Here is a 15,635-nt window from a genome sequence, read left to right on the forward strand (position 1 = left end):
CCCGTCCACTGGGTATTGCTTCCAGAGTCAGTCCCGTCCACTGGGCATTGCTTCCAGACCCAGTCCTGGCCACCAGGCATTGCTTCCAGTGTCAGGACTGTCCACTGGGCATTGCTTACAGTGCCAGCCCTCTGCACTGTGAATCATTTCCAGTGTCAGCCCTCTTCACTGGGCATTGCTTCCAGTGTCAGTCTTCTGCACTGGCCATTGCTCCCATTAGCAGCCTTCTGCACTGGACATTGCTTCCAGTGTCAACCCTATCCATTGACCATTGCTTCCATTAGCAGCCTTCTTCACTGGGAATTACTTCTAGTGCCAGCCCTGTCCACTGGGCATTGTTTCCAGTGACGGCTCTCTGCATTGTGCATTGAGCATTTCCAGTATGAGCCCTGTCCACTGGGCATTGCTTCCACTGTCAGTCGTGTCCACTGGGCATTGCTTCCAGTGTCAGCCCTGGCCACTGGGCATTGCTTCCAGTGCCAGCCCTATCCACTGGGCATTGCTTCCAGTGCCAGCCCTGTCCACTGGGCTTTGCTTCCAGTGTCAGCCCTGTCCACTGGGCATTGCTTCCAGTGTTAGCCCTGGCCACTGGGCATTGCTTTCAGTGTTAGCCCTGGCCACTGGGCATTGCTTTCAGTGTTAGCCCTGGCCACTGGGCATTGCTTCCAGTGCCAGCCCTGTCCACTGGTCATTGCTTCCACTGTCAGCCCTGTCCACTGGTCATTACTTCCACTGTCAGCCCTGTCCACTGGGCATTGCTTCCAGTGTTAGCCCTGGCCACTGGGCATTGCTTCCAATGTCAGCCCTGTCCACTGGGAATTGCTTCCACTGTCAGCCCTGTCCATTGGGGATTGCTTCCAGTGCAATCCCTCTTCACTGGGCACTGTTTTCAGTGTCAGCAGTTTGCACTAGTCAAGTTTCTGGTATTAGTCTGTAATACCAAGCCTGACCTCTGGTGGCAGCTGATACACTCAGATTATGAACTCATAACTGCTCAGACCCATCAGTTTGGAATAGCTGGATATACACAGATTCAAAATTAATCATGTATGAAAGCATGTCTTTAATAGACCTGTCAGGCTTTATGACCTTCCTTGGAATGTGCAAAAGCTTTATTTTAGTTAATCTAGAAAACTAATGGCAGTCATAAATTTTAGGCTAACTGTGAGGGAAAAACCTTAATTGTTTTCTGCCAATAATCAGCTTGTGAATGATTTCATTTATCGGTGGCTGAAGAGTCTCAAAGCAGGGTTTATATTCTCAGGAGAAGACTATTTAGGGATCAGATAGGAAGTCTTGTCTTCGCTTACAATATTAATCGAGGGAGTTCCACGTTTCAGTGAGTACTGCATGCTCTTTAGCTGAGCACGTTCAGGGCTGAGATTTATTGATAATCAGACTGTAAAGGATTTAAGAAATAAGCAGCAATGTGGAAACTGGTAGAAGTTGAGCTCTGATCTTATTGATTGGTCACCAAGCTGCAGGGCAGGAGCTTCAAGAACCATTCCCATTGGGATGCCATCTCAATGCTGGAATGTTGTCTTGACCCTTCAGTGGGAACAACAAGAGTTGGGAAAGGAGCTACAAGAGTAGCCTTTACCGAAGCATGGAGGAATGAGGGTCCGTTAGAGATGTGGGATGGAATGGCGAGGGTTATCTGGAGATTTCATAGAGACTTAAAATAAAGCCCGACTGTTTTATCTCCTACAGGAGCCAGGCCAAGAGGTTCTAAGGCATAGACTTGTTTTGTGCAGTGTACATCGACTTTGTGACTCAACAGCTCTCTCTCATCCAGTTCCAGTTGCTCCCCTTTTATGTATTCAGACTTGAACTGATTAGCCTTTACTTAATTACCTTTAAATCTTAATGTCTTGCTCTTTTAATAGAACTAAATGCAAGCTGTTTACTCAGTCAGCTCCCTGCAGCTCCCACTTTAGAATACTGCGCTCTATAACTCAGTCCACCTCCTGTTTCTTCACCCCCAGTATCTTTCAAGTCAAAGTCTTGCATGAATCTTTGAAACTGCAAAATAGTACATTTTTCCTAAAGCCTGTTTTTTTTTTTCGGGGGCATTGAGTTTCCCGAGTGTTCCTTTTGTATTCTATTACGTATTTGCTTTCATTTCCACATGTTTGGATTCCAGGATCCATTGCATAATGGGGGCAGCACAGGGGCTCAGTGGTTAACACTGCTGCCTCACAACGCCAGGGACCTGGGTTTGATTCTACCTCCAGGCAAATGTCTGTGTGGAATTTGCACATTCTCCCCCTATCTGTATGGGTTTTTGTTGGGTGCTGTGGTTTCCTCCCACAGTCCAAATATGTGCAGGCAAGGAGGGTTAGCAATGGGAAATGCAAAGCTAGGGTAGGTGGTTAAGTCTGGGTGGGATGCAGTTTGGAGGGTCAGTGTGGATTCAGTGATGGGCTGAATGGCCTGCTTCCACACTGTCGGGATTGTATAACACATCCAGCAGTTGAGCCTTTTGGATCTGATTCCCAGTTTCTGTTCATTGCCTCCATCGTGGCAGTTTGTCCATGATTGGTCAGTTTTGAATACATTCATTGGGAGTGTGTGGGTTGGAGAGGCAGGTGGAGTGAGATAGCCAAGGCTGACACTCCGAGCTGGTTCAGGTGTGAAGGGCTATGATTCGATTGATTATAGAGTCTTGAGATCTTTGCTGTGTTAGTTTGCTCCTCCACAACTGGATTCAAGGACATTCTTGGTCAATTTCCCATTCCAGGGTCAGTTTTGGTTCTTCTGACAAGTAATCACAGCATTAGTTTAGGCGAGTTTATAATAGGCTGTTTTTCTGACATTGTCACTGAAACTCAAAGGTCTTGCATTAATATAGCACCGTCCATGACCACCGGTCATCTCAACATGCTTTGCAGCCAATGGAATATTTGTGGAGTGTCCTTGGGGTCTCAATACAGTTCATTGCTCTCAGCAAGCTCACATAAAATTCCCTTGTGGGAAATAGATGTTGCTGGCTGGGCCAACATTTACTGTCCATCCCTTGTTACCCTTAAGGTGGTGGTCAGCTGCCTTCTTGAGACACTGCACTCCATGCGCTTTAGGTAGAGCCACAATGCCATTAGGGAGGGTGGTTCAAGATTTTGACCCAGTGAAGTAAGGGCGATATACAGGTAGTTCTTCTGTAAAGTGATGGTTGCGTTCTTGTGAAACCCTGCATTATAGAAAAATCGTGCTTTAGAAACAATGCTTAAAGTGTTGGTGATGTACTCGCGTTATAGCCAGCACATGTTTTAAAAGTTTGCACTTTAGAAACAGTGTCCCCAGTTCATCAAATGCATTGTAACGAATTTGTGTGAGTGAAACACACATTATAGCAGAACAACCTGTATTTCTAAATCAGGACAGTGAGTAACTTGGAGGAGAACTTGCAGGTGATGCCCTTGTCCTTCTGGATGGTCGTGGTGGGCTTGGAAGGGGTTGTGAATTTCAACAACGCATCTTGTAGATGGTTCACACTGAGTGCTGGTGGTGGAGGGCGTGAATGTTTGTGGATGTGATGCCCAAGAAGCAGGCTGCTTTATCCTAGATGGTGTAAAGCTTCTTGAGTGTTGTTGGAGCTGTACCCATCCAGGCAAACAGGGAGTATTCCATCACACTCCTGACTTGTAGATGGCAGACAGGCTCTGCGGAGTCAGGAGGTGAGTTAGTCACTGCAGGATTCCTAGCCTTTGAGCACAGTATTTATATGGCTGCTCCAGTTCAATTTCTAGTCAATAGTAGCCACTGTCCCCCACTCCAGGATTTTGTTGGAGTGAAGGAAACAGAATGGAAACTGAGGGGGTGATCATTCCCGCTTCCACCCTTACCATCTTAGATCATCCAGTCAAGAAAGAGTCTGATGGTCATTCAGTAGCTGTCTAATGGGAAGAAGCCAGTTCGAGGGGTGGGGTGGGGTGGGACTGTAGGCCAGGAACATCCCAGGGCAGGGACGATACTGTGAGCAGTAAATTGATAATAGACTAAAAGGCCTCTGCTCCCTGAATGTCTCTGTTCATTTTTGTTATTACGATCTTAATAAAAGCTCAAAAAATGAGTTTGAAGAACCACAAAGACATTGCCACGTTCCTCCAACAGAATTTGTTGCTTCTTTGAAGCCAGCGTTTGGGGCCTTTTCCTCCAGCCTGGTGTTACCCCATCATGGCTCTCACAAAACATACGCCAAGCCTTTTCACAGGCGGCGCCAAGAAAATGCAGGCAGTCAGAAAGGTTCTGACGATTGGGTGACTTGTAATCAGTAATGGCAACAAAATTGAAAATTACTGGGAAAAATGCAGCAGGTCTGGCAGCATCTGTGGAGAGAGAGTGGAGTTAATGTTTCAGGTCCAGTGACCCTTCTTCAGAAGAGGCGGTTTTTGATTTTGTTTCTGTTCTTGGTTTAATGTTATAATGGCGAGTGAGCTGCAGGTTTACTATTTAGTTGACTCGCATTCTACAATTTGGAAGACTTGTGCAATGACGCCCATTGTCAATCCAACTTCCTTCTGAGGAAAGGTTACTCGACCTGAAACGTTAACTCTGATTTCTCTCCACAGCTGCTGCCAGACCTGCTGAGCTTTTCTAGCTCTTTCTGTTTCTGTATTTTTTTGGGGAGAGAGTGAGACAGTGGTCATTCCCCCTGAGTAGTTGGGGATTGGGGTAAACTCCAGCCCCTAAAGTGAAACCTCAACTTGCAGCCTTCTGATTCAGAACCCTAGCAGCTGGGTTTAGGCAGAATACTCTGTCATTAGTCGTTTTCGTTAATTATGTTATAAACCTTGTGATAATGGTTTCAGAAAAAAAAGACTTCTTTTCCAATGAGGAAATTAGGCCTCTTACTCCAAAATATTTAACCCATTAACAGGGATCTCCAAAAAGATGGAGTACGTAAAACGGATGGATTGCTAATTATTATTTCAATTTTGGAAAGTTAGAATAACGTTTTTAGTTTCTGTGTTTATCCTTTTGAGGATTGCAATAACCAGCAGGATTCAATGATATAAAAAACTACATTCCAATAATTCTCAATGAGGGGAACATTAAATGATCTCGTTCATCTCTCCACGTACTGGAGATTTCAAAGTACATATTTTGAAACTGCAAAGAGTTTTCATTATTCCAAAGGTTATGTTTTGAAAATGATAAATTATGCAGACGACTTATATCTTTTTTTTACTGAATTCCTTTTCAGCAATGGAGACAAATCTGATTACTTAACTGTAGACCAATTAGTCAGCTTTCTGAATGAAGTAAGCTTTCTTTCATTAATTAAAACTGCTTGTAGTTGCCTGCTTTACTCCTGCCTTCCGAGCGCATGCATTGCATAGATTCCCCCACTGCTTTCTGCCTGTCTTTCTCCTTTAATGGGTGCCACATTGGCAACATCCAGGTGCACAAAATGAAACCCCAGTTCCTGAGAGATTGACTTTGCTTTCGCTATAGAGGTACTGCATGCTGCTTTTACACGGTGGATGTTGAATGGGTTTTACTGTTGCTATGTCTGTTTGAAATGTATTAATTTCTTTTTACACTGATAACCCTTGAGAGATTCTTTCTTTCTCAAATTACTGTTGTGTTTTTTTTTCCCTAAGCTAGATGCCCTGTTTTTAACAATACGTGTTTTATTATCTTAATTCCACAGCCCCGATGCTATTGCATGGGCTACACACATGCAGCAATTGAATGCATTTGTGTGCAGATCTTTAATCTGCTACCTGTCCAGGGACATATTACATTGTTATTGTATTTATTGATTTATTGTCCACATTTATCGTTGCATCACCTCTACCAAAGTGACAGAGGGAAAATATTTTTAAGAAATGTGTCAGATATTTGTACATAATTGTCCCACTTAATAACTTCAGGGGATATAGATGATAATTAACGTTGAAAGTTTATTTATGCAATGCAAATGAATCTTCTCCCTTCCATGTATCTTTTAGGAATGTCCTCAAAATTTGTACTGTATAGAATCTACCTATGACTATATTGTTTGGTATATTTTAGTCAGGTCTGCAAAATAATTGTCATTAATATTTTGCAATATTCAGGCAACTTCTTTGAACAGGACCAATTGATAGTTTAGTATTTTTTGTGGGAACTTAGTCTGACCTCCTTTGAGCTTGTGTATCTTGATGCCAGAATGTTGATAGAACATTGGCTTGAAGGGTAAAATGAATCCGTTAGTGGCTTTGGCTACCATGCACTTTCTAATCTGGTTCATTTTACTTTTACATTATGAATACATGTTGTGTGCTTCATTTAAGTCCATAGGAATAATTCACGGGCACTTGGGAGCAACTTTCCAAAACATTATGGATTTTCCCTGTCCTGTTCGTTTTGCTTGGTCTCTTTTCTTAAGTTTATTTGGTTATTAATGTTTCTCATTGACTCCCTGTGGGGAGTTTTTAATGTGATTCAGTATTTGGACACATTGCTAATACACTCTACAAAGTGTCTTAGCATGGGATATGATTTAAACATTTAGATCCTTTCTCGTTATGAGAAGGATGAATAAATTCAACATCACCTAAACCACGTGCAGGGACTTTAAAAAGAGCAGGGGATGTTCATTCCCGTTATATGTGAAAGAATAGACCATAAAGATATGGAGAACACAACAATGAACAATATGAGAAATGGTTTATAGATAAACTGAGGGTACAGAGGCAGAACTTATTCACAGCTCACAGTGCTCAAGAAACAATTCGACATCCCTTTTTCTTTTTGGCTTAGTAAATTTGGGAACCAGGGTGTGTGTCCTCATTAAAACACATCACTGCATCACCTGTGCCTGACTGGACATGATAAGAGTGGTGCTTTAACTTGACATAAATCAGGGTTTTCAGGAAAATATTTAGTGGCAACCTCCTTCTGTAGCAATGACCCTTGCAAATTGTCCCTTGCTTTCAATAAGTGAAAATATTACATGCTGACACATTCATCGAGGGAATGTGTCACCCTCGAGCCTGCTACTGCTAACAGACGTGTGCATGATACGCTAACAGACGTGTACACAGACAAGGCCAACTGGTAGTGTCCTTACTAATGTCCCAGGTGAGAGTAGCGACAGGAGCACAGAAAAGAGATAGAATTGAGAATGTCTGGTTTGTGGTTCAGCATTACATGTTATGGTGACTTTGCTGCCTCTGTCATCAGGAAGATGATTACATATTTTTGACCATCTGTTCAGTGCACTTCCTGGAAATAAAGATGAGATTGTTCTCTCCCATCCCTTGCTATGATGACAAAGTCACATTAAACAGCAGTTTCATGGGCTACAAAACCAAACTATGTTTCAATGTTAAATTGAAAGCTGTCCTGAGAAAAAACATTTACGACATATATTTGCTGAGTACATCATACTCAAATACATGAGGTGAATTTGATCAGAAAACTCAAGAATAACAACCTTGCATGTGGAAATATTGATTTAATTTCATGGTTGGCTCTGACAGGTATAATACAGAAGTTTCACTATTCCCAAAATAATGTACAAAATCCTTTGAGTGGTATAGCAGACCTTTAGCATAATTTTAGGCAAAAGAATTAACTCAAACAAAAGGAGTTATTTTTTAAATATAAGTTTGTGACAATAGAGAAACTTTTTTCTAATCAAACCTGTTCAGGCAGTTTTGCACACTGCTGGAGCAGACCTCTTGGCTCAGAGGTAGGGACACTACCACTGCGCCACAACAGCCGATTATTGATTTTTGTACAAAGGCAATTAGGAGAGGGATGCAAATATTTTCTGTTCAATCATGTTTTGCGTGGGTTTTCTCCAGGTGCTCCAGTTTCTTCCCACAGTCCAAAGATGTGCAGGTCAGGGTGGATGGGCCATGCTAAAGTGCCCATGGTGTCCAGGGATGTGCAGGCTAGGTGGATTAGCCATGGGAAATGCCAGGTTACAGGGTGAGAGTGGGGAAGTGGGTTTAGGTGGGATGCTCTTTGGAGAGTCGGTGCAGGCTCGATGGGCCGAATGGCCTGCTTCTGTACGATAGGGATGCTATGATTCTAGTCCCCTTACACAAACATTGACATTGTCTTGGGTTGTGAGACGTGAGCGGGAAACACCTTAATTTGGATTTTTCCTTACCGACTGCAGAACCAACGTGATCCTCGTCTGAATGAAATTCTGTTCCCCTTCTATGATGCAAAGAGAGCAATGCAGATACTTGAGACTTATGAACCCGAAGAAGAGTTGAGGAAAAAAGGTAAGCAACCTCCTATCTCAGCTTCCTCCAGTAAATAGGGTTCGGGTGACTGTGGAATGAATCTAATCTGCTTGTTTTTAAACTATTCAATCATTTTACAAGCACTAAGTTTCTGGTTAACCTTATTCTTGTTCATGTTCCTTCTAAGACTTAAAAGCATCTGATGTATATGACATTGGCGGAGGGTCCTCAGAGTGGGAGAATTGTCTATCAAACGCTTAAACCTTTCAAAGCAATTCCCACATAAATAGAAACACTAGGCATTCCGCAGTGTCTCAGAGCACATCTCCAGTTTTACATCTGATCCCCAACAATTCCAGAAACTGGAAGACCCAGCCCATTTCTTTTGATGACTTTTTGATGCCATTTTCTGGCTATATAGGCGATTTTTCCGTACCTGTATTGCAAACTGTATCAGATAAGCTACACAAGTACAATCACATTGGTAATTAATGCAGCCACATGATGAAACCTTAAGGCTAGCTGCCACCTAGTGGATTCCAAATTAAATTGTCTGCATAAACCACAATTTTTATGGCATTCTCTTCTAACATCTCGTCTCCTCTGCACAATATACGTACCATTGCAAAAGGTACCTACCACCAACTCGGTAACATCACTCACTCATAACCCTACAGCAGCCCATCTCCCTTATCAATGTCCCTGTCCCCTCCAGATTGGCTGGTCCCATTCCTTTGGCAGAAGTGGGTACTGCAGATGCTGGAGATTAGAGTCATGGTGAGAGTGGTGCTGGAAAAGCACAGAAGGTCAGGCAGCATCCGAGGAGCAGGAGAGTCGACGTTTCAGGCAAAAGCCCTTCATCAGGGCTCATTCCTCATTCCTGATGAAGGGCTTTTGCCCGAAATGTCGATTTTTCCTGCTCCTCGGATGCTGCCTGACCTGCTGTGCTTTTCCAGCACCACACTAATCTTGATCCACTGCTTTGTTCCAATCTCCTCAGTTTATCCAAAATTCATTTTGCTTGCATTCAAGCCCACATCAAAGTACTTAGTCATCCACAGCTCCACAGGTTCATTTTTATCCTTATTTTTAGATTCCTAGATGTTCTTGCTGCCCTGTATCTGGGGATTGTTCCAGCTATATAATCCTGAGAAATGCTTTTCAGAATGGAGTGAGAGGAAGCAGGGTGGAAAAGGGCAGAAATCAAAGATTATTACTAAACAAGGACTCAGCCCGCTGAACACCTTACCAGTCAATGATGGATTGACGGGAAACGGAGCCAGTATTCAGAAGACCGGAATAGAAGGAGAAAAAGGCTTTGGTTAGGAAGAATGAGTCCCAGAGGCTGGAGAGGGGGTTTTAGTGGATGTTATGAATTTTGAGATGAATTCATTGAAGGGCAGGGAGTGAGTCTTCAATAATGAAGGGAGGAATGACAGGCAAGTTGAATTTATACCAGTTAATAAAATGCTGGTTGGGTTTCGTAGTTCTAGACATTGCCTTAACTTTTAACAACAGAGTATTTATGGTTTTTAGGTGGAGCAATCTCACTGATTCAACCCAATACTTCATGTTAATGTAATAACAGAAGGTGGTGGAAATACTCAATAGGGTTCTTCTTAAACCCACGACCACTTAACACTTAGAAAGGCAACAGATACATGGCAACACCGTGACCTGCACATTTCCCTCCAAGCCACTCACCATCCTGACTTGGCGAAAGTGAGGATGGCAGATGCTGGAGAGTCAGAGTCGAAAAGTGTGGCACTGGAAAAGCACAACATGTCAGGCAGCATCTGTGGAGCAGGTGAGTCGACGAGTCGGGCATAAGCCCTTCGTCAGGAACCCGAAACCTCGACTCTCCTGCTCCTCGGATGCCGCCTTGTCTGCTGTTTTTCCAGCACCGCACTTTTCGACCACCCTGACTTGGAAACACACCACCATTCCTTCATTGTTGCTGGATCAAATCCTGGATCTCCCTCCATAGCAGTATCACGATTGGCAAGGATTTTAAATGTAACGCTTTGGTGGGCCAACAGGGATGATGTGTGAGCAAGATGATGTCTAGCTCACACAACATATAATGCAAAATATACAAACAGCCAGACAAAGAGCAGGAGTGGGTCACTTGGCCTTTGAGCTTGCTTCATCATTTAGTGAAACCATGACTGATCCGATTATTTCCATCTATCACTGACACCCTTCCACCTCTTCACTTATCAAGAACCTGCCTTTGCAGAGAGAGAGAGTTCCAAAGACACACAACCTTCCCTAAGGAAAAGAAAACTCTCCTTATCTCAGTCTTAAATGGGTGACCCCTTATTTTTAAACAGTGACCCCCCATTCTAGATTCTCCCACAAGAGGAAGCATCCTTTCACCTGCATCCTTTCAGGAGCCTTGGGGGTCTTAACGCCTCAATCATCTTGTACTCTTCTGACCTCATTTGAATACAAGCCTGGGTTGACCAACCTTATCTCATAAGAAACCTGACGATTACTGGCAAAAGTCTGGTGTACCTTCTCAGAACTGCTTTTAATGGACATCGTTCCTTAAATAAGGAGACAAATATTCCACGTAGTACTCCAAATGTAGTTTCACCAATTCCCTGTCGAAATTAAGCATAATCTCCCTGTGTTGTTGTTCAGTTCTCCTCAAGGAGAGGCTGGATAGCCTGGGACTTCTTTCACTGGAGTGTAGGAGGTTGAGGGATGACTTTCTGGAGGTTTATAAAATCATGAGGGGTACAGATAAAGTGAAAGGCAGGTGTCTTTTCCCTAGAGTTGAGGATCTCAAAACTAGGGAGAATATTTTTAAGGTGAGAGGAGAAAGATTTTAAAAAGAACAAAGAAAGTTTACAGCCCAGGAACAGACCCTTCGGCCCTCCAAGCCTGAGCCAATCCAAAATGTACTGTCTAAACCTGTCAGTCAATTCCTAAGCATCTGTATCCCTCTGCTCCCCACCTACTCATGCATTTATCCAGACGCATCTTAAATGAATCTACCATGCCTGCCTCTACCACCTCTGCTGGCATGGCAAAATGTTCCTAAGGCCCACCACCCTCTGTGTGAAGTACTTGCTGCATGTATCCCCCTTAAACTTTCCGCCTCTCACCTTGAAAGCGTGACCTCTCGTTATTGAATCCTTCACCCTGGGAAAAAGCTTGTCTCTATCCACCCTGTCTATACCCTTCATGATGTTATAAACATCAATCAGGGCTGAAGAGTCTGTTTCCATGCTGTATGACTCAATGACTCTATATTAGATTGCCCAACTACTTGATATAGCTGCATTGTAACCCTCTTTATGATTCATGCGTTAGGACACCCAGAACGTTACTCTTATTCGGATGTGTTTGAGACAGTTGGGTTGCACCACCAAAGAAAGTGTTAGATGTAAGGTTGGAGGAGATTGCTTTGCTGGTGGATTTTAACTGAGCTGAAGTGATAGTGACACTGGATAGAGGTCAAAACCACTTAGCATTTTCTGTTCAAAGCCCGGTCTATGAAAACAACTGGGCTTCATTTGTGTTGTGATTCTCCAGCTGCATGCTAGAGAGACACAGCTGATTGGCATCAAGCAGCCCAAATTCACGACTGCCTGCTGAGACAGATTATAGCTGAATGAATAAATGCCATGACAAGATTTCATGTTGTGAAACATTTACTGTAACAAATGACTAAAAGTACTATTGACTAAACATTATTTTCTTTTTGTGGGATTCATAATTAAAACTAATTAAATGGCACCTTTCATATTGATACTCAGCGCATGTTCCAATGAATTGCATTCCTTTTATCCCTTAAGACTAGGGTCAGTTTGGCAGTTTGGGTGAAAAATTGCCTTAGTAGCAGGAGACAGAGGGTTCAGGTTGAAGATTGTTTTGTGGTTGGAGTCCAGTGGTGTAATGAAGGATCTGATGCTGGATTCCTGCACATTCATGATTTAGTCGCACATATTGGAGCTGTTATCAGTTAGTTCGCAGAAGACACAAAAATTGGTGATGTGGTAATTAGTGAGGAGGAAAGCTTTAGACGACAGGAAGATGTAGACTAGCTGGTCAGATGGACAGAATGGAAAATAGATTTTAATCCAGAAAAGCGAGAGGTGATGCATTTTGAGGGAGTGACAAGGCAAGAGTTTGTGTATTGGTGAGATCGTACCTGGAGTATTGCACACAGTTTTGGTCCCCTTATTTGAGGAAACATGTAGTGGCATTGGAGGCAGATCAGAGGAGGTTCACTACATTGATCCCAGAACGGCCAATGGGGAACTTTAAACCACTGTCTGCCGATAAACAACAAATATGGACCAAATACTGAACTACAGAAGCAATCATCCCAACACCCACAAACGAAGCTGCATTAGAACATTATTCCAACAAGCCACCAAACACTGTAGCACAGAGGAACTATGAAGAGCAGAGGAAAACCAACTATACAGTGTATTCCAAAAGAACGAGTGCCCAAAGAATACAATCTCAACAACAAACCCAAACAAGCAGACAAAACACACCTAGAAACCCTAGCTACGCTCCCCAACATCAAAGATATGTCAGAAATGACTGCCAGACTACTCAAACCTCTGGGCATCATGGTAGCCCACTGTCACAAAACAGGTACTTTTTTCTAAAAGCAGTTCCTTTTCTCAAAGATACCGTATCCTTGTTTTATTTTCAGAGGGATTGTAAAACAGTCCAGGCTCTGAATCGGCTGGTTTGGTACAGAGATGGAAGGGTTTACTGAGAGGCCTTTTTGCTTATACAAAAACAGATGAGACTTTAGGCCAAAGCTTTCATGTTTTAGATGAAGGTCTTTTGCCCGAAACGTCGATTTTCCTGCTCCTTGGATGCTGCCTGAACTGCTGTGCTTTTCCAGCACCACTCTAATCTAAACTCTGGTTTCCAGCATCTGCAGTCATTGTTTTTACCTATGTTTTAGAAGTGGCCTGTATAATACAGGGGTGTGGTCAGTCCTGGAAGCTGAATTCTTATACTGAGTTCACTTCAGCTGTGTGGAAACAGGCTGCTGAACTCTTTCTCTTTCTGCCCTTCTAACTTTGACTTGTAAGCCTCTGTTTCAGTTTTACTCTATGTTTAAGGGGTTTGTGTATTAGGACTGTTGTGTGTATTCAGAACAGCATAATTACATCTCGTTTGGATAGACTGAGTTCTGTGGGTATTCTATATTCTGTTCCTTGTATTTTCCGTAATTTTGTGAATAAATTTTTGTTTGTTTTAAAACCTGTTAGTCAACCTAGCTAACTTACTCAAGGTAATTTTCACTGTACACTTCCTGAAAAGTTATGGTCTGGACTGCCTACTTAAGAATGTTTTGAGTGGTTTGGCCTAGTCCATAGAACCACAAACCTACCAACACACTAAAACAGCAGTTAATGAACTTAAAAGACCCAATACAGACAACAAGCAAAACTAATGTTGTCTACAAAAATACTGTGCAAGAACTGTAACAAACACTACATTGGACAAACAGGCAGTAAACTAGCCACCAGGATACATGAACATCAACTAGCCACAAAAAGACATGATCCACTCTCACTAGTATCCTTTCATACAGATGAGGAAGGACACCATTTTGACTGGGACAACACATCCATCCTGGGACAAGCCAAACAGAGACACGCACGAGAATTCCTTGAAGCATGGCATTCCAACCGGAACTCTTTCAACAAACACATTGATTTGGACCCCGTCTACCATCCTCTGAGAAAAAGAACTGGAAATGATATCACCAACCCAAGGAAACCTAAACACATAGATAGAAAGTGGGACATAACACCAGCACTTCACCAGAGGCTCACTGATGATGTTACCTAGTATGATGATAAAACATCTAAAAATGAAACTTCCAGCTCAGTGAGCTAACTTACATCCAGAACCTCAACCTGAGCTACAAATATTCGTAAACTCACTAATTGATCCGAGAGATGAGGGGTTTGTTTTATGAAGAGAGATTGAACAGTTTAGGCCTATACTCTCTGGAATTTAGAAGAATGAGGGGAGATCAGATTGAGGTATTCAAGATGATAAAAGGTGTGGATAAAATGAACATGGAACGGATGCTTCCACTTGTGGGGCATTCTAGGATGAGAGGTCAAAATCTTAGGATAAGGGATAGCAAATTTAAAACAGAGTTGAGGGGAAACTACTTCTCCCAAAGGGTTGTGAATTTGTGGCATTCCCTACCCCAAAGTGCGGTGGTTGCTGGGACAGTGAGTAAATTTAAGGAGAAGTTAGACAGCTTTTAATGTGTTGAAAGGATATGGAGAGAAGGCAGGAAAATGAGGATGAGGAACATATCAGAAATGATCTAATGGTGGTGCAGACCTGAGGGGCCGAATGGCTTAATTCTGCTTCTGTATCTTATGAACTAATAATAGGTCTGAGCAGCACTGAGGGTTAGTGGGATCTTGGCGTGTGGGTTCAATAGATCTTTGAAGGCAATAGGACAGGTGGATGAGGTGGTTGATAACACATTTGGGATACTAGTCTTTGCTCATCTTGACAATGAACACAAGAAGTGGGAGGTTATGGTGGGGCTGTACAGCTAGCGTACTACATGCAGTTCTGGTCACCTCCCCCCCCACCACACCCCGCCATAGGAAAGTTGGATTGCACTTGAGAGAGTTTAGGGGAGATTAGCAGGCAGGAGGGACTCGTTTGGTTTGGAATTATGTTCAGCGTGGACTGGTCGGACCGAAGGGTCTGTTTCCATGCTGTATGACTCCATGAAGAAGGGTCACCAGACTCAAAACATTAACTCTGTTTCTCTCTTCACAGACACTGCTAGACCTGCTGAGTTTCTGCAGCAATTTTTCTTTATGTTTCAGATCGTCAATATCTGCAGTTTTCTGTTTAATTTTACCAAGTTGTCACCTGGACAAATCAGCAATGAAGAGAGACTGATAGGCTGGGGTTGTTTTCCTTAGAGCAGAGAAGGCTAAGGGAGGGGGGGGGGGGGGGTGGGGGTGGCGGTGGCGGGATCTGATTGAGTTTGACAAGACTATGAAGAGCTTAGAGGGAAACGGTGTGCAGTTCCCCAACTGGACTTTTAACAACGGCAGAAAGTGAACGTGGTCCTCTGTGTGTGCCACTCCAAATTCAACCTCGCCTCACTTGGTCGTGTCAAATTAGTGATATTGGTGAAATAATCAGTTACTTCTCAAGGATTGATAACCTGCACATGAAAGCACAACAAATGGTACTTACATTACAGTATTTTAAACCTTATTACTTCATTCAGAACAGAGGGTATTTTTTTGCATTGAGATGCGTGGGATTGCCCTTTGCCATTGTGATACTGGATACAGTAGTAAGCTTCTGTGTGACATGGATATCATTGGTTATTTTTGTTAAGGTGAGAATAAGATTTTCAATATAGAGTCCAAAAGTCGCTCTTTAATCAGTTCTGGTTGGTTGCACAGACCTAAT

The 15,635-nt window shown here is 42.9% G+C and overlaps 1 protein-coding gene across 13 annotated transcripts in view; it reads left to right on the forward strand.

Moving 5' to 3' along the window:
• Positions 1-15,635, forward strand: part of plcb4a (phospholipase C, beta 4a) — a 546,496-nt gene that overhangs the window by 353,052 nt on the left and 177,809 nt on the right. For all 13 annotated transcript variants that reach the window (XM_043696592.2, XM_043696591.2, XM_043696594.2 and 10 more), the window contains 2 exons: positions 5,204-5,261; positions 8,117-8,225. In XM_043696592.2, coding sequence (XP_043552527.2) covers positions 5,204-5,261; positions 8,117-8,225 — 167 coding nt within the window. The remainder of the gene's footprint in view (positions 1-5,203; positions 5,262-8,116; positions 8,226-15,635) is intronic.

The sequence above is a fragment of the Chiloscyllium plagiosum genome, unplaced genomic scaffold (genome assembly GCF_037043375.1).
Source record: "Chiloscyllium plagiosum isolate Xiang-an unplaced genomic scaffold, Cpla_swu_hap1 HiC_scaffold_10, whole genome shotgun sequence".
In the NCBI taxonomy this organism is placed as follows: domain Eukaryota; kingdom Metazoa; phylum Chordata; class Chondrichthyes; order Orectolobiformes; family Hemiscylliidae; genus Chiloscyllium; species Chiloscyllium plagiosum.